The 26,632-nt window shown below is 37.0% G+C and overlaps 3 protein-coding genes across 5 annotated transcripts; 2 read left to right on the forward strand and 1 right to left on the reverse strand.

Moving 5' to 3' along the window:
- Positions 1-2,340: 2,340 nt before the first annotated feature.
- On the forward strand, positions 2,341-19,883 carry LOC117922117 (UDP-N-acetylglucosamine diphosphorylase 1-like). The gene is made up of 15 exons (XM_034840148.1): positions 2,341-2,540; positions 2,834-2,888; positions 3,023-3,174; positions 4,701-4,740; positions 5,636-5,728; positions 5,801-5,913; positions 6,051-6,125; positions 7,522-7,561; positions 7,687-7,769; positions 7,875-7,952; positions 16,454-16,597; positions 17,341-17,408; positions 18,666-18,780; positions 18,871-19,027; positions 19,558-19,883. The coding sequence occupies exons 1-15, from the start codon at positions 2,394-2,396 to the stop codon at positions 19,653-19,655; spliced, it is 1,458 nt and encodes a 485-aa protein (XP_034696039.1). The 5' UTR covers positions 2,341-2,393; the 3' UTR covers positions 19,656-19,883.
- A 603-nt stretch (positions 19,884-20,486) lies between these two features.
- LOC117912708 (urease accessory protein D) lies at positions 20,487-26,540 on the reverse strand. 3 transcript variants are annotated; one of them, XM_034827397.1, is made up of 10 exons: positions 26,481-26,540; positions 23,765-23,872; positions 23,610-23,675; positions 23,439-23,513; positions 23,084-23,128; positions 22,753-22,983; positions 22,054-22,136; positions 21,767-21,929; positions 21,406-21,584; positions 20,487-20,641 (listed from the first exon to the last, which is right to left on the reverse strand). In XM_034827397.1, exons 1-9 carry the CDS (start codon positions 26,481-26,483, stop codon positions 21,471-21,473), a joined length of 888 nt encoding a protein of 295 aa, XP_034683288.1. In that variant the 5' UTR covers positions 26,484-26,540; the 3' UTR covers positions 20,487-20,641; positions 21,406-21,470. The 3 variants fall into 3 exon arrangements, with proteins under 3 accessions (XP_034683288.1, XP_034683294.1, XP_034683304.1); XM_034827403.1 differs by lacking the exon at positions 23,439-23,513; XM_034827413.1 differs by lacking the exon at positions 26,481-26,540 and having other exon boundaries at positions 23,765-24,010.
- On the forward strand, positions 23,988-25,236 carry LOC117912727 (50S ribosomal protein L7/L12). Its single transcript, XM_034827420.1, has one exon. The coding sequence runs from the start codon at positions 24,196-24,198 to the stop codon at positions 24,817-24,819; it is 624 nt and encodes a 207-aa protein (XP_034683311.1). The 5' UTR covers positions 23,988-24,195; the 3' UTR covers positions 24,820-25,236.
- Positions 26,541-26,632: the final 92 nt, after the last annotated feature.

Here is a 26,632-nt window from a genome sequence, read left to right on the forward strand (position 1 = left end):
AACTTGATGGCACTAGCCATCTTCAAGCCTGCTTGATATGGCCCGTTTTTAGCCAACAAGCAGGCCCATGTGAATGAATTGGCTGCACCATCTTGACATTAAAAGAGTTTACATGGAACTGATAATTAGGTCTTGCACTTTCCTCAAACACCATGTGAGAAATAAATTTTTATTTAATTAATTTTTTAATTTAATAACTATCACTATTTTGATAAAAATAATTTTAAAATATAAATATTTTTGGCATTTCAATAGTAGAAAGGACTTTTTAGTAAAATAATTTTAAATTCCACCTTTTTTTTCCCCCTTTTTAATCTTTTAGATTTGTGAAAGCTCTATTTCTTGTCAGGGAAGATGCTTGAGGTGCACGCAGAGAAGATGTCTATCTCACTCACACCAAACCGCACTCAACTTATGTGTGAGTATAATTGAATTTCAAAGTCAATTTCCATCCAAATACCTTTTTTTTTTCTTGTGGGTTGTTTGTTCGATAAGAAAATTCTCGATGCCTTGAAAGTGGGAAAGTGAAATGATTAGGCAAATTGAAGAGAAAAAGGGTCTCCATTTAGTGATGGGACTCATTCTTTTTGCATACACTTTATGAGTATAAACCATTATTAACTCCTCTCAACCCTTTTCTGTGATAGGATTATTATACTAGAAGTGATGTCGGCATGGGCTTTTTGGTACTAATCATAAATTGCTGGTAACTACATCTTTTCTCTTTTTATCCTCATTGGAGTTCAATCACTTCCCCATGAAAGCAAACTTTAGGTAAGTGCCTCGTAGATATAAATAATTTTGACCTTTTTGGGGTTCTCTTTATTTTTTGTGCTTAGTAATGTATTTTTTTTAAGTATTTAAATTAAAATATTATAAATATCCTTAAAAATTTTTAATTACATACAAATTTGTGCATTAAGTTATATATAAAATTTATTTTATTATTGTACTTTTTTCGAAATATAGGTTTTATAATGAAAAGTTTTATCTAAACTCTTTAGAAATTGTATTTGACTTTTAAATATTGTTTTTAACATTCTTAAATTTTAATATTGTATTTCATTAATTTTAATCATTTGATTTCTTTTTTCATGATAAAATGACATATGAGGATATCAATTTTTTTATCTTTTTTTTTTTGGTATTTTATTGAAACCAAATATATTTAAATATAAATAAAAATCACGAAAGATTTATGAATACTCTTCGTTATATGCCTCATAATGAGCATGGGGAGAATGTGAAGTTCCTCTAAATGATTTAGCACAAGAAGATTAATAATTTGAGATAGGAGGCATAGGCATGTGACCTAGAGGCCAGTGGGCTAGACTCATAGCCTGTAGGATTAGTATTTGTGAATACAGACACCAAAGACACCAAAATTGGTAGTTTGCTTGGGCATATGAGATTTGGATCTAGATCTCAAATTTGGTCTCCATGATCTTTCAAAACATCCCCAATAGTCCCCACCATGAAGGGGGCATAACCCCACGTGGGTTGAGGATGTTTCTCATGATTTTCTAAACCTTAAAACACATTTTAACTTTCTTTTTTTTTTTTAAAAAAAAAAAAACACTCGTAAATAATAGAATTCGGTGGTTAGGACGGTTATAGCAAATGACAATGATGATGAGTTACACATTTAGTAGCATGAAAGAAAGCCTAATGATGATTATAATTTGGTGAAATGTCACACGGGAGGCAACTACAAGTGTGGGCATCACCAATGATAGTGAACTTATGATGTAAAATGGAGCTAAAGAGACGGGTCATTGAAATCTCAATAAGCCATTTGTTGGGTTGGAGGCATGCAGATTGGAGACATGGGTCCATTTTTCCTATTAAATTGCCCAATGCCATTTCTGCATACATGGAAGTTTTATCCAAAATGGTAGATGCAATCATTTGCATCCTTCCATGTAAACCAAGACAAACAATAATCCATATGCTTACAACTAAAAATAGGATAAAGATTGGGTCAATTTTTTATTTATTTATTTATTTTTATGGAATTTCATGAATAGGTTAATAAAAGCTAAATAAAAACACTTTTTGAGATGGTGTTTTATTTTTAAAAAATTTGGAGTATTTTAAAATAATGAATTAAACTCAAAATTAATGAAAATGAAAATACTTTTATTAAAGCAAAAAAAAAAGAAAAAAAAAAGGTGTAATTCTTCAATTTAAGGAAAAGACAAAATGAGAGAAGTAAGGGTGTAGTTCTTCAATTCATCTCATGGGCGAAGGAAGGGTATTTTGGTAATTTTAGGTCAAGTAGTTGCAAGTTGGTGGTTCACTGATTGAATCTCTATTAAGCTGAGCTAACGCCAAACACAAAGCAGAGCTCCTGGGTGAGATCTATCTGAGAAAGAGAGAAATCTAGAGAGAGAATGAGAGAACTGACGGCCGACGGTAACGCGGCGGCTCCTCCGCAAGCTCTTCTGGAGAGGCTCAAGGATTACGGCCAGGAGTATACTTTTGCCCTTTGGGACGAGCTTTCGGCAGAGGAGCGAGACCTTCTCGTCAAGGACATCGAGGTCGTTCTCTTTGTCTTTCATTTCTCCGTTCGGTGGCCGAGAAAACTAGATTTTGAATAATTTGATCAGTTTGTGGTGTTAGGGATTCATGATTTACATTTTGTTGTTTCTTTGCTTTTTTCGCTACCTTTTTCCGCGACGAAATGGAGAATTGGCGCCAATCTAGTTTAAATTGGTTTCATGATTTGTATTTTATAATTAATGATTATTGGTCAATTCGAATTTAATTATTTCTATGATTTTGTTTTGTAAAGCTTGATTTGGTTTAAATAAGTGTGCTGTTTTTTCCGCAGAGTTTAGATCTTTCAAGGATAGATCGGATCATTCGGTGTTCACTTCGATCTCAAGGCAAACATCTCTCTCCTTCGCTAGATATGCATAATAATGATTTTTTTCTTCTTTCTTTTGAAGTTGGAATTGTATCTTGTTCAGAGTTGACGTAGTCGTGTGGTGAATGTTATGATTTTCTTTTGGAGTTCCAGGGCTTCCGACGGCAGCAATTGAGCCGGTTCCAGAGAGTAGTGTGTCCACTGTAGAGGAGAGAACACTTGAAGAAAGAGAGAGATGGTGGAAGATGGGTTTGAAAGCCATCTCCGAAGGGAAGTTGGCGGTGGTTCTCCTATCTGGTGGGCAGGTAGAACTCTTTCTTATGGTAATTGGCTTTGATTAACAAGAATATTTCCTGTGGCCTACTTCAAATCAATCAATTAATTCCTATGAGATTTTGCGGATTGACATGCTTACTTAATAAATGAACTACAGAGAATTGGTTTTGTTCTATGAATAGGTGGTTTATACTGCAAAAATGTGCTTGCTACGAGAGAATGTATTCTACACTCTTCTCATTGGAATATCCTGAGTAGGAAGGATCTGATGCTTGTGATGAAATATTATAAATAAATAATAGAAAATGCTTATCATTTTGTTATCTATGACCTAGAAAGATGCTTTGCGACCCAACAAGCAGCATCTTAAATTATCTAATCACAATTTCCAATAAAAAAATCAATGTCCCTCAGGACAAAATAGTTTTATGATATAGTACAATCAAGTTTTGGTTTTATAGATGGCCTAGCTGACAGGACAGCCTGTTTAGCTGTTCCAGTTTTACACCTGATTTAACCATTGTACTTTTTATTCATTAGAAACTATTTTTTTTTTTTTGATTGGATATTCATTAGAAACTATGTATATTGGGAATTGGCAATAAGGCTCAGGTTGTATATCAGTTTTCTTGTGAGGTCTTAAGGTTATTGCAAATCAACTCAGGATAACTTCTAAGACATGCCAAGCATGCACAGAAGAGCTGGCTTGAGCCCAATTTGATAAAACCTAGCATAGTTCTTTACTTGGAGAAAATCTTTTTGTATAGATGGAACTTTTGGATATTAATCAAGTTCTGCACCTGCATATTCTTCTGTGCTCCCATCAACAGCCTCCAGGTTATCATTAGCTGTATTTAGCAACATATTTAAAGTGTTGTTAATATACAACCTCCCATCCCCTGTTTCTAATACAGAACTTTGGAGTATTTGTGTCATTCACATTGTCACAAAACATGTTGCTACTTCAAAACATCTCTATGGAATTGGATTGCGGTATATTTGGACTACTACAAACAAGTTGGTACTTGATTTATTGCTCTCTGTGGCACTTTTAGACTAATATGTTCATGTCACATCAATTAGAATTTTGAACTTGTTCATTCTTTTTCTACTGTATCATAACTTGAGAATGAAGCTTGTACTGAAGATGGACTGTAGACATGGAAATCATCATAAGGCCTCTGTTAAGTTGAGCATAATTTTATGTTTTTACAAGACTAAGTAGATTATAAACCATGTTTGGTATTTTACTTTCATTTTTTTATTTTTTGGGTTTTTATAAGCCTAGTGGAAACAGGTAGAATGATCCATCCTTTTTGATGTTGTGTATAGAAGAGGATATCACCAGTTTGAGGTCTATATGGGTACTTGGTTTAGTTTAGAAAGTGGCTCGGTTAGCTTTTCAGATCTAGTTGTGCATTACTACACAGCAGAGTTTCTTGCGCAGATTGTCTCTTATGTTGTGTCTAGTTGTTGGATATCCACAATACCCTTTCTTAGTGTTTGTTTGACTAATTCCTGTTTGCATTTCCTTGTGATTCAAATATTGATGCAGGGAACTCGGCTTGGAAGTTCAGATCCAAAGGGATGTTTTAGTAAGTAATTTCATGTCCATTTCATCATCAGAATAATTTATTGCAATTTCAGTTTGTTTCATGCTATTCCCAGCTACTTGGGATCAGCCACTCAACTTGGCATGCATGTGATTGAATATCTCTTCCCTCGTCCTAGGGAAATCACCGCTATAGACATTAGGAAATCAATGCTTTACATTAGAAAAGTGCCACAAATATACTATTATACATACATGCAACATCACATGATCGTACCTATCTACATTAGAAAGAGATTTACTCTTGTTATAAAGTATACAATAGTTAAATGTTTAATGTGTCTTTAATAAAACCATCAATGCAGTTGGAGGGGATTTTTTGTTGGATCATGCATAATCTCTGTTAATAACCTCCATCTCATGCTCTACTCCTTCCCATACAGAGAACACAGATGTGAAAATCACACAGAAAATCACCAATAGCAAGAGTATTCACCTAGCTCTACCTCAATATGATATTTGTTTGTCACATGGTATAACAACAAAAAATGAGAGTCCTATCAAGAGGATCCAGTTAGTCTTCAGTCTTCCTTCTCAAGTTATGTGCTGTTCTTCTCATTTTCACTCGAGTCTCTATAAATTTTAGTCCCTTTTTAAGTGAAGCTCATACTTCTAAGTGATAACTACTGTATCAGCAAGCACACTAGATTGATGCGGCCACTATTTTTTTTATTTGTTTTTTTTCTTGTTTTCCAAACTTTTCAACACTTAATATCGAGGAGAATGCGTATGACCCAGGTGATTTGAAAAAGTCTTGTTACTCATGAAAAGACATTTTATTCAGTCCATGTTTGTTGAATTTATAGAGGTGGTTTTTATTTTCAGATAATTGTTCCTCAAATTCTTCTGTTTATTTATGTACGCCTATTTCATGTCAGATATTGGACTTCCATCAGGAAAGTCACTCTTTCAACTTCAAGCTGAACGAATTTTGTGTGTTCAAAGACTTGCTGCTCAATCTACAAATGAGGGTAAGGTTATTCTGCATTCTGTTTGTTTGTATTTCATTTGACATGCTGCCCTTATTATTTTATTACTTGCAGGTTCAGGTGGTTTTGTGCCAATTCATTGGTACATTATGACGAGTCCATTTACTGATGATGTCACCCGCAAATTTTTTGAAAGCCATAAATACTTTGGCCTTGAAGCAGATCAAGTAAGATGTTTTAACACTCTTATTTTTGTTATAATTGTTAGTTCTTGATTTCTGGTGTTTTTCCTCACTCTGCAATGTGTTCTTTTGTCCCTTATTTTATATTTTATTTTATTTTTTATATTTTATTATTGATGCAGATCACCTTCTTCCAGCAAGGAACCATACCTTGTATTTCAAAGGATGGCAGATTCATCATGGAGACTCCCTACAAAGTAGTGTTTCTTCTTGTTTTTTCTCCGATTATTTATAGATGTATGACTATTTAATATTTTTTCACTGTCCACCAATGCATGCCTCTTTACTAGACATGCATGCCCATGAAGAAAAGAAATTACTAGTCACACAAAATATTCTCACGTGTAACATGTCTTCATCACTTGGTCTCACATGTAACATGTCTTCATCACTAGCTCCCTTCTTCACTTGTGCAAGTCGCAAGTTGAGTCAATGCATGAATAATCCCAACAAGTTTCTTTGATTTAGAGGACAATATGAGCTTTTTTATGTCCTAGAGTAGACAAACATGAAGTTTATGTAAAGTTTTAGATTGAGCTTTGACCATCTCATCTAAAAACTATTTTGTGTCTAAGGAGAGTAGACCAAGCCTTTTATGGCCTTGGAATTCACTATCATTTGGATGATCCATGACCTTTGGCTTTGATACCAATTCTTGAATTGAATTTTGACAATCTCATATGAAAAACAATTGGTGTCCAGTCAGGGTAGGTCAAGTTTTTTATGTATTTGATATCACCATTGTTTAGGTGGCTCATCCCTAGGCTTAAGAGTAGCAGTGTTGCTCCCCAACAAAAAGGTTAAAGATGTGCTCAGAAAGATTCTGAAAGATTTGTGCCAGGTCCTTTTCTTTTTGGTAGGAAGTGTATACTTGCAAGGAAACTTCCTATTAATGAAAACCAAAAAAAAAAAATTCCATTTAATTTTTTTACTAATTAATTAATGTTTTGCATGATTTTAAATTATCAAAGGGATAGACTATTTAATTTGTTGCCTTCCCTATTTTCAACCTATTACTAATCAGGACACTTAAAATTTTGGAGTACTTTTCATGAATGCTGGAGTCTCTCTCTCTCTCTTTCTCTCTCTCATGCACACACACACACACACACACACACACACAGAGTGGAGAATATTACCTTTTTCTTAATAGGCATAAGTTAACCTGTAGATCTGTATGAGAACTAATAAATTCACTTGAATATTGATACCTAGAATGAACTGAACTTCGAGTACATTATGAAATTTGTCAAGTTTTGATGTGATCATGCATATAAATGTTTGATTACTGTATGCAGGAGTGAATAAGATATCTTTTGTGCTTTTCAACTCCATATATATTCTTTTAGGTGATGATAAAAGGAACAAAAGAAAACCAATTGAATAATTTGATGAGAACTGGTTTTGCAAAGTTATCTGACTGCAGTTGTTATCTGATAAATTCTTTTCAATGATTATCTATGTTATTGTCTATAACACATAAAAATGATTCTTAGGATTATTTCCATTTTTACCCTCCTTAGCTGAATTTTTTAAATTTCAAATTTGTTCTGAAAATATAGTGGTTACATATATCTAATTTCTTAAAGCCAGGTAGCTAAGGCTCCAGATGGAAATGGAGGAGTATATTCAGGTAATATCTGTTTTACTTTAATTTAAATCTATAGCGATACAGATCACTACTGGTGAACTTTATCTCCTTGTTTATTCATTTAGGAGTGCTCTTTAGTTTAAATTGATCCTACTTTGTTGAATCAGCTTTAAAATCTTCAAGATTACTTGAAGATATGGCCACAAGAGGAGTCAAGTACTTAGATTGCTATGGAGTTGACAATGCACTGGTTAGCTCCTTCCCTTCTTTGCTTACCTTCCTTATCTTTTTGGTTGAAGTTTGCTAGAGATTTCCTCTATTTAAGGATATAGTGTGATTAGTTTCTTGAAAGCAGGTCCGTGTGGCTGATCCAACTTTCTTGGGTTATTTTATTGATAAAGGTGTAGCTTCAGCAGCAAAAGTTGTCCGTAAGGTAAATAATCATTAAAAAAAAATCATACTTCAGTCCTATTTGTGAACTTTGATTATGCTAATTCAATTTCTCTATGAATTAACTTGTGGCCTGGCTCCTATGCTCCTGTCATTATGTTTCAATCCAAATTATAAACATTATTTGACCTGGATTTGATTTTGGTTCCAAGGATGACTCTAGAACTACGAAAAAGTTCATAATTACTACTATATTTATTTGCAATCCATATGTGCTATTTCCCAATGGGTGTTATTTGGAACTCTTAGGTGTTGTCAAAGGTGGGTTCTTTGCTTGGGAGGCCATGTGAGGAAAGGTTTTAACTTTGGATCAGTACTAGAGGAGGGGGTGGTATTTAGCAAACAGATGTTTCCTCTACCAAAGCTAAACAGAATCCATTGACCACATTCTTAATCACTCTATTAAAACAAGGGTTTTATGGCAGTTGCCATTTGCCCTTTTTGTTGTGTCATGGGTGCATTCCTCTTCAGTTAGAGAGTCTCTTAGGTTGCATGGCTCTTACGTGGGTAAAAACCTTAAAAAGGCGTGGCGAGCAGCTCCCTTATGTACTTTTTGGACAGTTTGGAAGGAAATGAACAAAAGAACATTTGAAAAGGATGAGCTTTTTAACTAAGGACTAAAACACTCTTTTGTTTGTAATCTTTGGTCTTGGACTAAGATTTTTATAGATGGTTCTTTGTCTTTTATTAGCTTTGTTCATTGGTTGAGTTCTTTTTGAGGGTGAGTATTGTTTTTTGTAGCCCCACTTTTCTCTTGGTTGAGCCTTTAGGCGACTATTGTATACTTCCTATGTACTTTGGGCCTTGGGCTGCTCTGTTGGTGTCTCCTTTTATTTATATATACACTTTTGCTTTACCCAATATATACATACATATATATATATAAAAGTAATCCATGACACTACTTTTGCACTTGTGCAATATAAGGTCCTTAGACGCAGATGCAAAATCTTCCAAAATATGATAGTATAATTTGCCTTTAGAGTACCTTCATTCTTCCCCTTGAATTCAATCATAGGGTTGTCAAGTTCTAATGCTAGATGATGGAGAAAAGTTAAAAGTTACTAAGAGCCCGTTTGACAGTGATTTTCAGAAGTGTTTCTACCCTTAAAAACACTTTTAAGTGTTTTTGGGATGAAAATAAGGTGTTTGGCAAATTTTAAAAAACACTTTTGAAAATCTGGAAAAACACTTAAAAGTGATTTTTTGAGAATCACTTGACAAGTTATTTTTAAAAAAACACTTCAAAAATTTTGAAATATTCCAAAAATGCCCCCAAGTGATTCCCGATACCTTCCTTTCCCTTTCACTCATACCTCTCTTCTTCATTCTCTTCATCGCTCTCCATCCGAGATTGCAAAATAGGAAATATGCTCCACTTTCATTCGACATTGTTGATCTGATCGAAGGTAACCCTCTGTTCGGCCAAAAATCGAAGCGTTTGGATTCGAGATTCTGCGCCCAATCCGGATCGCGAATTGCTCTGCCCCGGCCTCTATCCACTCGAGTTCTTGAGAATTTACATTGATGAAAACATAGGTCGGCTTATGTTGCCGTCAATTCCGAATGAGAATGCATATTTGAATCGTGTGGTTAAGCCTATTTACGAACTCTGTGTTGAGGTTGAGGGAAGCATAATGGGAACAACAATTTCAATTGAGAAGAACGGTCCCATTTATGCATGTTGTAACAGGTTATTTTTTCCGATCATAATATCAGTATTCAAATCCTTGGTCTATGGGGGAAGATCATTTGATTTTCAGGAGTTGAAATCGGCAATACACCAAGTGTTTTCAGTTCCCATTGTGTTTGCATCCACCAAGTGTTCGATGATTGGTCCATGAGAAGCCAAAGCAGAAGGAGGAGTTCATCGTAGAATGGGATATGGCAAACAACAAGTAAGAATATGTGAAGTCATTCAAAGTGGAAGACAATATGTACTCAATCTGCTATAAGTTGGGGTTCTATTGTGTGGGTTTTGGGCAATCATATATTGTTTTACTCTAAAAACTATCTTTTATTCAATGTTATTTTTTATTTTTTATTGATTTAGATGTTTTTTGTAAATATTTTTCAAAATTTTATTATAGTGATAAAAAAATTATTAATTTTAAACTAATATATAATCAAATAATTTGTTATATCATGATTGATATTTATTTATTAATCCAATTCTTTTTGTAAACATTTTTCAAAATTTTATTTAAATAGTAAAAAAAAAATTATTTTTAGTTTTTTTTAAATATATATATATATATATATATATATATATATATATATATTGTTGAGAGAGAGAGAAAGAAAAAAGACCTTAATTCTCATTCATGTAAACTCTACTTACAATTGAGAAATATATATATATACAAGGCTAGGAGTCCTAACTACCATACATGTGTCCTATATTAACAAGGAAAGGTTATACACTATAAATACATTATATTCAACACTCCCCCTCAAGCTGGAGCATATACGTCATATGCACCAAGCTTGTTACAAATATATTTAATCCTAGGACCTCTGAGAGATTTAGTGAAGATGTCAGCTAGTTGATCATTTGAATTAACAAAACTTGTAGCAACACATCCTGATGCGATCTTCTCTCTAATGAAATGATAGTCCACTTCAATATGTTTGGTCCTTTTATGAAAGACTGGATTGGATGTAATATGTAATGCGGCCTGGTTATCACAGATGAGTTTCATCTGTTCATCCTTTCCAAATCTCAACTCTCGAAAAAGATGTCTCAACCATATGAGTTCACATGTTGCCAAAGCCATAGCTCGATACTCGGCTTCAGCGCTAGATCTGGCCACTACATCTTGTTTCTTACTCTTCCAAGATATTAGATTACCTCCAATAAAAACACAGTACCCTGAAGTAGAACGTCTATCTGTGGGTGAACCAGCCCAATCTGCATCTGTGTAACCAACAACCTGAGTATGACCTCTGTTCTCGTACAACACACCTTGGCCTGGTGTACTTTTGATATATCGAAGAATGCGGATTACGGCATCCCAATGGCTATCACATGGTGACTGTAGGAATTGACTAACAACACTCACAGGAAAAGAAATGTCTGGACGAGTAATGGTGAGATAGTTCAATTTACCTACGAGCCGTCGATATCTCCCGGGGTCTCCTAAAGGCTCCCCCTGTCCTGGTACAAGTTTGACATTCGGATCCATAGGTGTGTCTACCGGTTTACAGTCTAACATACCGGTTTCTTCCAGGATGTCTAAAGCATACTTCCTTTGGGAAAGGACCACAGCAGAACTGGATTGGGCTATCTCAATTCCTAAGAAATACTTGAGTTTCCCCAAGTCTTTGGTCTGAAAGTGGGTAAAAAGATGTTGCTTTAGTTTCTGAATACCATCTTGATCACTGCCTGTAATGACGATGTCGTCCACATAAACAACCAGATAAATACACTGCCCCAAAGAGTTATGATGATAGAAAACTGAATGGTCTGCTGTACTGCGAAGCATGCCAAACTCTTGAACAACAGAACTAAAACGGCCAAATCATGCTCGAGGAGATTGTTTCAAGCCATATAGAGAACGGCGTAACCTGCATACTAAACCAGACTCCCCCTGAGCAACAAAACCAGGAGGTTGCTCCATATAAACTTCCTCGGCAAGATCACCATGAAGGAAGACATTTTTAATATCCAATTGATAAAGAGGCCAAGAACACATGACAGCCATGGAGAGAAGCAGACGGACAGAAGCAATCTTGGCAACAGGAGAGAATGTGTCACCATAATCAGAACCATAAACCTGAGTATAGCCTTTACCAACTAAGCGGGCCTTAAGGCGATCAACCTGACCATCAGGACCAACCTTAACTGTGTAGACCCAACGACAGCCAACGGTAGATTTACCAGAGGGTAAAACAACAAGATCCCAAGTGCCATTAGAGTGCAGAGCAGCCATTTCATCCACCATTGCCTGTCGCCAGCCTGGATGGGAAAGAACTTCATGGGTGCTCTTTGGAAGAAAAACAAAGGATATAGCAGAAACAAAAGCAGAATAGGGTGAAGATAATCGATGATAACTCAAAAAATTGTAAATAGGATGAGGATTACGAGTAGAGCGAGTACCTTTCCGAACAGCAATGGGTAAGTCATTAGGAGAAGGCAGAGCCGAGGCAGGTGAAGCCGAAGGGATAGGAAGTGAGTCAACAGGTGCCTCAGCAAAAGGGAGAGGAGCAACGACACGAGGACGACGATGATAAACCTGAAGTGGTCGAGGAGGCATAGCAGCAAGTGGGGAGACAATGGGAATAGGCAAGACTTCAGAAACAGAAAGAGACTCAGAAGTGGTGGAAAAGAATGGTGAGTCCTTAAAGAAGGTGACATCAGCAGAGATAAAGTATCGATGAGTCTCAAGGGAATAACAACGATAACCCTTCTGAAGTCTGGAGTATCCCAAGAAGAGGCACTTCATGGCTTTGGCGGAAAGCTTGTCCTGTCCAGGAGTGAGAATATGAACAAAGCAAGTACAACCAAAGACACGAGGAGGAAGGAAATAAAGTGGTTGGTCAGAGAAGAGAAGGGAGTGAGGAATCTGATCATGTAAGACAGAGAAGGGCATACGATTAATCAAATAACAAGCAGTAAGAACAGCATCCCCCCAAAAACGAAAAGGAACATTACTATGGAGGAAGAGAGTACGAGCTGTCTCAACAAGATGTCGATTCTTGCGTTCAGCTACCCCATTTTGTTGAGGAGTATGAGCACAAGAAGACTGATGAAGAATCCCATGATGAGACATAAACGAAGTAAATGGGGCTGAAAAATATTCCCTGGCATTGTCACTGCGTAACACACGAATAGAAATATTGAACTGGGTTTGGATTTCAGCATAAAATTTCTGAAAAATAGAGAATAACTTAGCTCGATTTTTCATTAAAAATAATCAAGTACATCGAGAATAGTCATCAATGAAAGTGACAAAATACTGAAATCCTAAAATAGACGCAGTTCGACAAGGACCCCAAACATCAGTGTGGACAAGCTCAAAAAGAGATTTTGCACGATTATTCAAACGCTTTGGGAACGAGGCACAAGTATGTTTCCCAAGCTGACATGACTCACACGGAAGCGACGACAAAGTGGAAAAACGAGAGACCATCTTCTGGAACTTGGAGAGACTAAGGTGGCCCAGACGATTGTGAATGAGGAGAGGAGCATCAATGGAAATGCAAACTGCAGGAGATGAATCTGAGGTGAGGTGATAGAGACCTTGAGACTCACGTCCTATGCCAATCGTCTTCCCCATACTCCGGTCCTACAAGGTCACAAATTTATCAGAAAAGGTAATAGAGCAATTAAGAGTACAAGTGATTTTGCTGATGGAAATAAGATTAAAAGGACATTCAGGAGTATAAAGGACAGAAGTGAGAGGTAGAGAAGGCAAAGGAAGGGCCAAACCAATACCTTTAGCCACAGTTTGAGAACCATTAGCTAAGGTAACTGTAGGTAAAGCAGAGGTAGTAGTAATAGAGGAGAAAAGATCCTTATTACCAGATAAGTGATCAGAAGCTCCAGAATCTAGAATCCAGGGTCCAAGAGAAGATGTGTGGGTAAGGCAGGCAGAGGCATTACCAGGCTGGGCAACAGAGGCAACAAAAGGCTGAGATACGGAAGAGCTTGGAGGCTGAGGCAGCGGAGAATCAGAGAACTGGGCCACATGGGCAGTGCGAGGAGGTTGTCCTTGTAACTGATAGCAACGATCGTGAGTGTGGCCAAGTTTATTGCAATAGGTGCAATGAGGACGTTGACCTCTACCTCAGGTACCACTGCGGCCTCCTCGAGAGCTAGTTTGAGAAACTAACACAGAAGAATCTGAAGTGCTATCAAATGGCAAAGTCTGAGTGGAGGAGATACGTAGGAGGCGAGCAAACACATCATCCAAGGACGGAACTGATGAACTACCAAGAATCTGATCGCGGACAGGCTCAAGATCCGGACGGAGGCCAATAAGAGTAAGAACCATGAAGAACTTGTCAAGCTGTGTTTGTTGAGCCCCAACATCAGGAGTAAGAGGCATCACAGTCAAGAACTCCTCCTTAAGAGAGGCAATCTGGCCAATATAAGTAGATAGATCTAAATCCTGTTGGCTGATATGGACAATAGCAGAAGCCACCTTATAAAGACGCTGGATATCATTCGTATATAATCCTTTGGCCTGAGTCCAAAATTTAAAACAAGTTTTGTAGGCCCGAAGATGAAGAAGAATCTTGGGATCAACCGATTGCCATAATACACTACATAACTGTGCATCAATCTTCCTCCACTGTACGCGGTCAACCTTAGGGATATCTGCCTTCTGTGTAATCAAGTGATCCTCATATCCTTGACCTATAAACCAAAGTTCAACAGAGGCAGACCAGGAAAGATAATTGTCACTGCCAACCAATTTCTCCGAAGTAATCATAGGAGATCCAGATATAACAGCGGAAAAAATGGAATTTTTAGTAGTCATATCTACTTATCTGGAGAATGATGTATATTTGGATCGAAGAGAGCCCTAATACGGCTGCAGATCGCTTTGTGGCACCACTGGAAAGGGAGACAGCTTCAGATCACGGCGTGGCACCACCGGAAAGGTAGAAGAACACTTCCTTAGGCACGTGCAGGGATTAGGATGGAGAAAAAGTAGCCGAAGCTCGCCGGAAAAACTGTTTGGAGGGTCGGCGGAGGCAAAAAACCCCAAAAGAGGTACGTGCAGGGCTCGGATGGCAGAACCAGGGATGAAGGAAGGCTAGTCGGCGTCAGGCGAGGCTGGAGGAGGAGGCACGTGGCCGGGAAAGTCCTCACGCGCCGGCGCGTGAGATGCAGTCGCCGGACGGAAAATGGCGCGTGGCTGGCGCGTGGATGATATTTTGGTTCCGGTGCCTTAACAAAAGTTGGAGATCTCCTCCATGCGCTCCTTCTGGTATGGTCGGTGTCAGAAAAAGACATCGTCGGAAAGTTTGCCGGCGGTGAGTGTTTTTTGACGACGATCCGACTGACCGGAAAGTATTGGGAGATGGGGAAGGTGACCAGAATGAAACACGGTCACCGTAAGGTTTCCCGGAGTTGATGACACAGGAAACTGAAAAGAATTAGGTTTTCTCCCTTGGCTCTGATACCATGTTGAGAAAGAGAGAAAGAAGAAAGACCTTAATTCTCATTCATGTAAACTCTACTTACAATTGAGAAATATATATATATATAAGGCTAGGAGTCCTAACTACCATACATGTGTCCTATATTAACAAGGAAAGGTTATATACTATAAATACATTATATTCAACATATATATATTCTTTTAAGATAGATGTTTATATATTTTGCTGTAATGAAAAGTTTTTTGATACTTTTTTCTTTTTGTAATTAAAATTGTATGTCTTTTTGGTAATTTATTAATATTAAAAGTGTTGTTTTTATACTTATACAACATATTATCAAAAACACTATTAGAATCATTTTTTCTGATTCTCATAAAATTGTTTTTCACATAAACACTATAGAAGAAAACACTTCCACTAGAATCACTGCCAAACGGGCTCTAAGTGCCTTTATGGTTGGAAGAAGGTAGAATCATCTTCATCCAAGTTTGTTTGTCTACTTAATTACTCATTTCACTTTTTAGGTATCATAGGCCGGAAAATCTTAAAAGGAATCTCCTTTGGTATAGTGCAGGGAATCAAAGAATGTTCATTTGATCAATTCCAACATTTGTGCCTAACCAAGGTCTAGGGGGCTGTATTTCTTATGAATGTTGCACTGAATGGTAAATGGCTTGGAGGTTTTCAAGGGAACAGGTTTGCTTTGTTGCCTTTTGATCAAGAGCAAGTATGATATTTAGGGAAATGATGGGGATTCTAGGATAGCAACTACAGTGAGATATTTGTCCTTGGAGATTCATACCCAACGGTTTTCTTTCCTTCCCCCTTCTTGCCTCCTCCTTGCTTGTGGTTCATTATTGGCAATGTGTTTGGTTTTGGTTATGGGGGGTGCCCTTTTAGTGTTTGTTCTCCTCATATGTATTAGATCTTATAGTGGAAGTTTTACCAGTGTTTTTATTATTATTCATTGTCTATAGACAGCATGAGGATATCTTTACTATTTTGTATACTTATACCCTAGATATAAGAAGCAAAAGAGACAACTCTACTCTCTCGTAGCATCTTGCCCTGTTTCTTTTTCTTTCTTCTTCTTCCTTTTTGATAAATGGTGGTTCTAAATCTTCATTTTGATGAAGTAACAATCCACATTATGACCCAAGGATGAATATTACTTAACCTTGAAGGCCCAATTTTATTTATTTGGATGGTGTCCATATTTTGTATTTTCTTTTACAGTTGATTGTTATGCTTAACAATTTAGTTGTCATTTTTATAAACATGATTTATAGAAATTGGGAATATTGAGAATTATGTTACAATTTTTAAGTGATCTATTTACGTTTTAATTTCCTTTGATTAATTTGTTTATAGGCATACCCCCAAGAAAAGGTCGGTGTGTTTGTAAGGCGAGGTAAAGGTGGACCTCTTTCCGTCGTTGAGTACAGTGAGTTGGATCCAACACTGGCTAGTGCAATCAATCAGGAAACTGGACGGCTTCGCTATTGTTGGAGTAATGTATAGGCTGCTGTCTCCTTGTCTGATCTAATATTTTTCCATTTTTTTCAAATATAATTTTGTGTTTTTGGTGATTTAAATTTTGCTTCTGGGCTCAGCCTCAGTTGCTTGTGAATGACATTGTTAGTAGTTGGCTGCCAGAACTTTGAAATTCTTGTTCTGAAAAGTAGTGTTCAATCTTATATATTCATGTCTATATGCCTATTAGGTGAAAAGGAGGATTAGGTGGCAAGGGATGAAGGAATCATGAAGAAAATGTTCTTGCAAAAGATACACCCTAGATTAAAGAAATACATACAGAATTATGGGGAAAAAAGTTCTTGCTAAAAAAAGATAAAGGGAAACAATATGTAAAACTTATGAGAACGACAGTGTCTAAAGCTGTGAACATTGCAAACCGTGTAAGCTCTGGACACTGCAAAGTATGAAAGTTTTTGTTTGCCAAATATGTCTAAACCTAGTGAAGTTCAACTTAATAAAAATACCAAAGTAGAAATGACTTATTTTCTAGTCATATATATATTTTTTTTTATAGGCATTGCTAGTTATATTTCATTGAGGTTAACTTCTATTTTTACCAAGTTCCTGTTTTTCTTCTCAATATTTAATGGTTTGTTTTATACTTGATATCATATTTGAGTTTGCCTTTCAATTTTCAGTGTTCTTCAATATTCAAAATGGTATTAAGGATGATTTGATTATATGCTTTGTATTCTTTTCAATAGTTTGTTTATGCTTTTCAGGTGTGCTTACATATGTTTACTCTGGATTTTCTGAACCAAGTGGCAAATGGCCTTGAGAAAGACAGCATGTCAGCAATTTTATCCTTTTCCTTCCATGCTTTTCTGTCTCTTTCTTTTAAAACCACATTCAAGACCCACAGGATTACCCATTTAACATTGACCTAAAATTTGTTTTCATTTATATAATTCCCATGCAGTAATTTTCTCCCTGCTCATGTTCACAATCTTTGACAACAATGTGCAAGCTGAAAAAACTACATATATAATTAACACCAAACAATTTACTTTTTCATCATAGAACTGTTGGGGTTCAATTCGTAACGGATATAAATAGAGCAGCTTACAATTATGATAGGGCTAGTTTTATTGAAGGAGGTTCTAGAACCAAAAATAATACATAAGAACTTTTCAAATGTGCATTATAATTCCTGAATTTTTTGGGTGATCAGCATTGTGGTTAGCCTTCTCTCTCTCCAGGTCTTTTCTCTCTTTTTTGCAGCCTGGTTTGGCTCTTACTGTATACTGCCTGTATACGTAGGGTGCACCCCCTGTTTTTGGTGTTTTCTTAATTCATTCTGCCTTTATCTATAAAAAAAAATAATAATAATTCCTGATTTGTTCAAAGAATAGCCAACCACACCAGACATTTGCTTTGTAAAGTGGTGTTTTTAAAGTTTTGTACAGTTTCATGCACCTCTTCTAGCTGAGTGGTCAGCTAGACAGCAACTGCAATTGTGGAGTGAGAGTTACTAGTTAACCCGTTCCATCACAGTTTCTGACTCTCCCTCCACAATGATTAGTGAGGACTGAATGAAGGCCTCTGTAATCTTCCAGTGGATTGCCTGGAAATTTTCAAAGCAAGGGTTTCCTTCTTTAGCTGATGTAGATAAGTTGTCCTGTGTGATCCTTACAAATATCTCCAGTGCTAGTTTTGAGTTGGGATCCTATCTGAAGATCCATTATGATGACTTTGGTGGGTCATCAATGGTAATCAGCCAGGTGCAAGGACACCTATTGATAATGTAGGAGGAAAAACCAAAAAGCTGCAGTAGCTTGCCAATCTCTAAAAATGTTAGAGCATTTCAGTAAATTTATCTGTTGATGCTCTCGCCTTGGAGATTTAAACATTGACATTTAGAACACTGTATAGAATGTAGATGCATGCCATGTCCCCATATGAAATGGATATAGTACAAATAGAATCACAAGTTTTCAATCTGTATTTTCTTATGCAATTTTGTGGTTGCATGATTTATCATCTATAAATGTTTCAATTACTCAACCACATTTTGAATATTAATCTACACTCTGGATTGTGAGTGCAGTTACCATCTTGCAGAGAAGAAAATCGCTTCAACCCACGGATACACAATGGGATTAAAACTAGAGCAGTTTATATTTGATGCATTTCCATATGCCCCTTCAACTGCACTTTATGAGGTGATTTTTCTCTCACTTTGACCCAGCAATTTATTTTCCCATCTCACTCGGTTTTAATCTCACTTGAAAATTTCTCTGCGCTTGATTCAGGTATTGCGTGAAGAAGAGTTTGCACCAGTAAAGAATGCCAATGGGTCAAACTTTGACACTCCCGATAGTGCTAAGCTGCTTGTTCTCAGACTCCATACTCGTTGGGTGGTGGCTGCAGGCGGCTTCTTGACGCATTCAGTGCCCTTATATGCAACTGGTAATTTCATGCTTTGAATTTTTTTTTTAGTGCACTCTCATAGCTAGTTTCATTGAAAAAGATAAGTGAATTTATATAGCAGCAGGAGGGAGATAACAAACTAAATAATAATCATAATAATAATAAGAGTAGAAGGTAGGGTTTTAAAACCCAGACAAGCAGTTGATCTATTAGGAGGCCCAGTGATTTAGAGCCTGTTTGATGCATCAGGGAAAAGCTCAGTTTAACCTGGAGTCTGCAACCTGACGAGTATAATAAAAATCCTCCATTACCTTGTTGAGGGGTAGTTGGGTGAATCATACATCAGTCTATATGGGCCTCACATGATGCATAAATAGGTGAGGGAATTTCACTGTGACGATAGAAGGTGTAGGAGAAGAGCCATAAATGCATATAAGTTATAATTGAGAAAAAGAGGAGGTTAATGAATAAATCATACATAATTCTTCTCCTTTTCAATGGTAGTGGCACTAATAGACTCACATATTTTATTTGATATGTGGTGTGGCGGTGTTTGATGTGGAGGCCAGGTGTGGAGATATCACCACTCTGCTCCTATTCTGGGGAAAACCTAGAAGCCATCTGCCGTGGAAGAACATTTCACGCTCCTTGTGAAATCTCATTCTAGAGGTAGCTCTTCTCCTGTTGTGTTGATTTTATATGTGGGGTTGGTTACATTTTTGAACTGAAGCTGGGAATGGATGAGAGCCATCCGTCTCTAGCTTAGTGGGTGGTAAAGTGCTTCTTTTTCATGGATTCAAAAGGTTTTGGAATAATGTTGAGCATGATGGTGGATTGGTGTAGTTGTAGCCAATTTATATATATCGTCCAGTTTCACTTCTCTTTTATATTCAAATAATCGTGCCACACATCTCATTGTGTTCGCTAGTATGGCCACTTCAAATCCTTTGTCACGTTTTTTTTGTTAAACTAACCTGGTCTGCAAAATTTTTTTATGTTCTGCCTACTTCGATGAAGCTATGAAGCTCAAAAGCAGATAGCTCCTTGGGAGAACGTTTGGTTCTCAGTAAGTTTAAGGAAAAATAGGAAAAAGAAATAGAAAGAAAAATTTTAACTTTTTTTTTTTTCCTCATTTGATTGCTCATAAAAAAATTGAGAAAAAAATAAATAAATTTATGAGATGTACTTTTCCTGTTTTTCAAAATAATTTTTTTAGTATATAATATTTATCAAACACGGTTTTCTGTAACCTCTCGTAAGGAATGAGAAAGAAAAAGTTAGGGTAGGAATTGTTTGATTAATTACAAAATGTATGTAAGAAAAAGTTTAATTTAAAGTTATTTTGTATCGTCAGTGAGGGATCAGACACTCGCATTAAGCCTCCGCTTTATGTTCTGGCTGATTTCAAGGCCCGAAGTTGAAATTGGGCTAGGTCAAAGATAAGCTGGCCCGAGCCCAACTGAAGATAGCCCAAATGTTTAAATGGGCTTTGTATGAATGGAAATCAAGCCGACAAGAGAACACCAAATTATAAAATTACTCCAAATCCAGACATGATAAAGATTTCAAAACAGAAACACCCAAACTCCAAATTCGATACTTTTAGCTTTATAACTTACCATTGAAACAGAACGCCTGAATCTTGAAAGGAACCTGGCAATGGCAATAAACCGCCGTTAAAGTGAGTCAATTCACAAAGAGCCTAATTGAGAGTGATACTGATTAAGATGTGTAATTGATTAACACATGTTTTTCTCAGTAGTACTCTAATTGAAAATGCCATTCCCATATGAGATACAAGAGGAATAGGTTATTGAACTCAAATATGAAAAATAGTTTTTTTAACTTATTCTTTATGAAAATACTATGCATAGACATTTTAAAAATATTCTCCATATTTCCAATTGTTATTTATAATATTATACACAAATAGCTAAAAACGCTTATAATTTGTTTTAGAAAACAATTTTAAATTTTTTCTACCAGAAGTTTGACAAATATATTTAAGTTAGAAAACTGTCCAAACAGTGCCAATGTTAAAAAAATAAAAAAATAAAAATGATTGTTCAAGAATCAATTAAAATTATAGAGAATGAAATTCTAGTGGTCCATCAACAAATATAAGAGGTTATATTTTTGTTGGATATCGGCATCCTCGTCTTCAATAATAATAGACTGCATGGTACCCATCGGGGTATCCGAGGCTACGAAGAGTGTGATCAAATCTAAGAGGTCTTTTTTTAATATGCACTTTATGAGACCACGAAAATCAAAGGTTATCTCTGGCCTTATGGGAAACTACTACTACACTAAATGGCATGACAATCAAACATCATTTATTTGGAAGAGTGTGATCAATTCCAAAGTTTTTTACAGTATAAATCCATTGAAGAATAAGGAGATGAAAGTGTACTCACAATAGATCCAGGGATCAGCCATGGCGGAAACTTCTTTCCCCAGAAAACAAATCCTCCATGAATGTTCAACCATAAGGCGGTACTCCAAGCAGCGGTTCCATGCCAGCCAACTGATGCCGAAGGAAACTGTAAACCGATTCAGTTGTCATAGCAGCTATTCGCACAACTATTCCTATTCCCTGCAGACACAGCCATGAAAGATACTATGATCATCATCTACCCAGAATGCATCAAACATGAAAGTAAACCTGCAATTAGATCTTGATATCCATCAAGCAAAAAAAGTGAAGCGAAGTTCTCACTGAAATTTCTCATGAGTAAATCATTTTTAGATTATGGTAGAGACATCAGATAAAAATACCTTAGGACCAAAAGGACTGCAAGAAGCAATAAAAGTAGGTTTTAGCAAGCGGTGATCAGAACTTCTGTGGCGTCCTGTGGCAGTAGAAGGAAAGCGTAATTGCTCAGACATCATCCTCTTAACATCTTCTTGAACTTGGTTCTGGATGTGTTTCAACGTTGGCCTACATCCAGGTGACCATTAACAATAAGTGATTTATCCAAATCAAAGAAACATGTAAAGTGCAGAATCATTAATACAAGATGAGTAAGGTCGGAACAAGTTGAAATCCACAATGAAGAACTGACCCTAAGAGTACGAGCATTGCAATTACTTGGTAATCCTTCATGCGTTCAGCAATAGAAGAGACGCTTCCTTGCTCCAGCAATACCTTCATGAGAAAGTAAAACCATTTTACAAGAAGGGATGAGATGATGCAGTATAATGTCCATATGAACAAAGCTCAAACTTGCATTCCCTTGTGTCTAAAACGACAAATAAAGTATCTTCATACAGAATTCAGAAAAGGAATCTTTCAAATCTGAAAGAATGGTGTAATGGGATATGAACAAACTGTTAGGATTTCCATCAGAAATGGACTAATATGAGCTGAAGACTCGAAAAGACATGCATAGAGTTGGTAAAAAAAGATTCAAATTGAGTGAATTATGAAGATATGGAGTTTATAATATGTAATTCTGCAACCTGCAAGTCGACAATTGGAATGACACTCTGTTATCTTCTCGTTAAACAGAATGACAAGTTACCACCAGTCTAAGCCATATATGAGATCATATTCAGCAGTTTTGATAATGAAGTCATGGTCTACATCAAAGGTGATCATAATTTCAGTTGTAAATTTCCATTAAAATGGAAAACAAATGAAAATGATTGATGAAGAACTTCCAAATTGCTGTCATATCACTTTCACTGGCCAAGCTGTTAATAAGCATTAGCATATTCCATGTCCAGAGAAATTTAAAAAGCATCAGAGACAATAATATTACCGTATCAAGAAACAAAGGCTGATCATCAAGGAAAATGTGGTTGGAGCTCTTGTAAAGTTCAAAATCCCACTTTTCTCCGGTTGCATGGCGTCCACTGGTAATCCAATCAACAATAACCAGGCATGAATCAGAGAACACTCTGAAGACCTGCTTCTGAGAGTATCTTGCAGTGGAAAAACATGTCACTGGATCCGGAATGACGGCCAAAAGGGCATTGCTTCCAATTCTTGCCTACTGCACGGCATCAATTAGCCGCTGTTACTACTAACAATAGCAGAAAACAATGATTTGTTCGTCTTTTTTTAGCTATTTAGCCTGGAAAGACTATTACCTCCAAGACTTGTTCTGAGCATTTTGATCCTACAGACTTGTATACCTACACTAAAATGAAGTTACAGAAATAAGAGCCCAATTTCTACAAAGAGCACAAACTAAGAAATAGCCCATATGGTCATTCAGAAAATGCAGGAGAAGGAAAGAAAATAAATTTGTCCATTTCAGATTTCCTTTGTTTGAACCCTAAACATAAACAGCTCCACTCAACTAACCCTAATAGAAATTTTTATATTTTATTTTCTTTTCCCGAGTTTTCTCATCCACCAAACAGCGGCCAATGTTCCATAACCAAGAATTCAAATGCAATCAATAACCCATTAACCCAACCCAAAAAAAAAAAAAAAAAACACCTTAGTGGAAGCTTGGGTTGTCAAGACTGTGGTACAACCATCTCCTATGGTAAATCCACATGAAATGGAATCTCCCTACACCCAATATGACATTAATAAAAAAATATTAGCCAAAATTACAATTCACAGACTGATAAAGGGAAAGAGGAATTGAGAAATGAAGGAACATACAGAGACTATGCCACCACCATAGGTGAGGCTGTAAATCCAAACAGCATCAGTTATGGAGGAACCCACCTGCACACAAATCAAAACCAATCATCATGATGATGGACTGATGATAATCAAGATTAATAAGGGACGGTTGAGATGAATTGAGAGGTAACCTTTCTGGGTATTATGAATTTCAGGGGATACTTTGAGAAGCATCTTGTCACCGTTGATCTGCCCCCTATCTTCTCCACTGCTACAAAACCCGTTTCCATCTCTTTCCTCTGTTTGGGGGAAAAAGAAAACGGAAGTGAAATTATTGTGTGACAGTTTGTACAGAGGAATGTAATCACATTGGGCCAAGTTGAAGTCCAAGGTGTAAAATTATTGGGCTGATATGGGCCTGAGGCCGGAACTGAAGCCCATTAGCCCTTTTCCCTCTAGGGCTCTTCTGGGATCTTCATCGTCTACCAATTTCAAGGTGCAGTCTCAATCCCGCTACAATTTTCTTCAAACCCACTAATTTGATTCGAAAAACCAATAAACAAAAAGATGGGTATGTTGTAGGGTGAAATTTGCATCTGAATGAAATCAATTTCATTTGAAAATGAGCTTGATTACGAGATCATCAAGGCACCATTTTCTCTCCACTTTCTGTAGAAACTCAGCGATTTTCTCGAGAAAACTGAGCCAGGCCGCTGCCAACAAGGTCGACGATGAGTCCGAAAAAGAAGTAGAAATCGACCAAAGAAGGCTTCCAGCCGATTACGACCCTGCAAACTTCGACCCCACCCAGCACCGGAGCCCACCCACCGCCAGAGTCTTCAGGCTCGTTGACGAAATCGCCGGGCTCACGCTCGTCGAAGTGGCTGAGTTCTCCTCGATTCTAAGGAAGAAGCTGGGCATGAAGGAACCCCCAGTTGTTGCGATCATGAAACCTGGGGCGGCGGCTGCTGTTTCAGTCGGGGGAATGAAGGCGGCGGCGTCGGCGGCCAAAGAGGAGAAGAAGCCGGAGAAGACTGTGTTCGAACTGAAGCTGGAATCATATGAGGCTGCTTCGAAGATCAAGATAATTAAGGAGGTTAGAAGTTTTACTGATTTGGGTCTCAAAGAAGCCAAGGATTTAGTGGAGAAGACGCCGTCTGTACTGAAGGCTGGAGTGTCCAAGGAAGAGGGTGAGCAACTTGTGGAAAAATTGAAGGCTTTGGGTGCCAAAGTCGTTCTGGAATGAATGGGTAATTCGTTTTTCTCTTTGAAGTTCCCGGATTTTTGTTATTGCGTTCATCTCTTAGCTCAGAACGCTGCAACTCTTTATTCAAAATGCTCCACTTCACCTAGTTTCTGCGGCACAACACTCATTACCAGAGCTTTCCATTATTTTCTTTTTCATTTTCCTGAAGGATATATGATAATGACGTGAGAAGTGGAATTTTTTTAGTTGTATTTGGAATAATATAGTTTTGACATTTTCATTTGGTGAAGATCACCTGGTAGACACCTTGTTGTTTGTCATGAGATGTGCTTGGTAATGGTGGAAGAATTTGTGTCTCCTTTATTTGCATAGAGTGGATTCAGATGGGCATAATGACTGTCAATTACCATGAATGATTTCCATTGAAATATCAGATGAAGTCATTTAGTTTGATTCTTTGACAGAAGTTTACACATTCTATACCAGAGTGAATCCCGAAAGGAATGTTTCATCTACCTGAATGTGGCTCTGTGGTGCTTTGAATTCTTGTCTAGGCCCTTTTTTTTTTCGTGGTTTTAGGTTTGTTAATTTTCACTGCCATAGACAGTTTTTTTTAAGAGATTGGGAGCTAGTTTTCTAAAAATGAGATTCAATCTTTGTTTTGATCCATTTTTAACAGCTTTATATACATATTCGCTGCTTCAGATTCAATCCATTCATTTTTGTTCATTACTTCTCTTGTGCAATCCAAAAATGGCATAGCCAACATCCTGTGTTGTGTTACATGTATTTGAATCAAGGCGCTGCCCTAACCTTTGGAATTCCCTCCCTACCTGTGGTGTCCCTGCTTCCAAATTTCTTGTTCATGTTTCCCATGCTCCAAGCGCCTGCTACAATGCCTCACTATTCACTCACTTAAGCTGATGGAATAGATGCTGTCATGCCTCTTATTCTTGGTGGGTTGATCCTAACTTAGGTCTGGAACCCATACTCCTCCTGGTAATCGTCTTCCATGTGGGTGGTTTTGAATGTCTGTTACTATTGCCTCCTGAAAGTTGCAAGTTACTAGGACTATGGGATTCCTTAGAATTGGTTTTTGTTGCTGGGAGACGATACACCTTTGTACCAACTGTTGGTTCCTGCAGCTTGCCTATATCCCAATCACCTTTGGTGTTCCACCCATATCGTAGTCTCCATTCTCAGACTTGCTGGCTAAGGCGGCTTTTCTTAATCTACGAGAAAGTATTTGAAGTGGCTTGTCTGTGGCATGGCTGTCTTTCCTGGATTCTATGTAGTTGATCTTGCAGAATAAAAAGGAAATATATTAGACAGTAGACACCAGTTCTCCAATGCAACAAATGCCACTGAGAGTAGAACCAAACTTAGACCTAATTTTTCCTTGCCAAATATCCAATCCTCATAATTTTGAAAGATTTCCCGTTAAATTAGGGTTTCGAATTTCTTTTTCCTTGGTAAGGCTCAGAAGTCTGGGATTTACTTCTAATCATAAAAGCAATTTGCTCCTGTTTCTAGATTTCTATGGGTATTGATGGCCATTTGATTTATTGAACCTGAGGTTGAATTCTTGATCAGACAGCGTTCAGATTTCCTTTATATTTTTTAGAACAATGTTTTTTGTAAAGGGTTTTGAATAATGATTCTAAAAATAAAACAAAGCCTTCTCACATGAATGCACTTACCATTAAGAATTTGATCGATCATGCTCTCTTTAGATGCGCCAAAACAAACAATGGGCCAATCGTTCAACCTTCTTTAACCACTCACCAACCCTTTGAAACTGTAGCTCAATAGAAGGCCCTTGACTGAGAAAGGAAGAAAGAAAAGAAAAGAC

This window comes from Vitis riparia, chromosome 1 (genome assembly GCF_004353265.1).
Source record: "Vitis riparia cultivar Riparia Gloire de Montpellier isolate 1030 chromosome 1, EGFV_Vit.rip_1.0, whole genome shotgun sequence".
In the NCBI taxonomy this organism is placed as follows: Eukaryota; Viridiplantae; Streptophyta; class Magnoliopsida; order Vitales; family Vitaceae; genus Vitis; species Vitis riparia.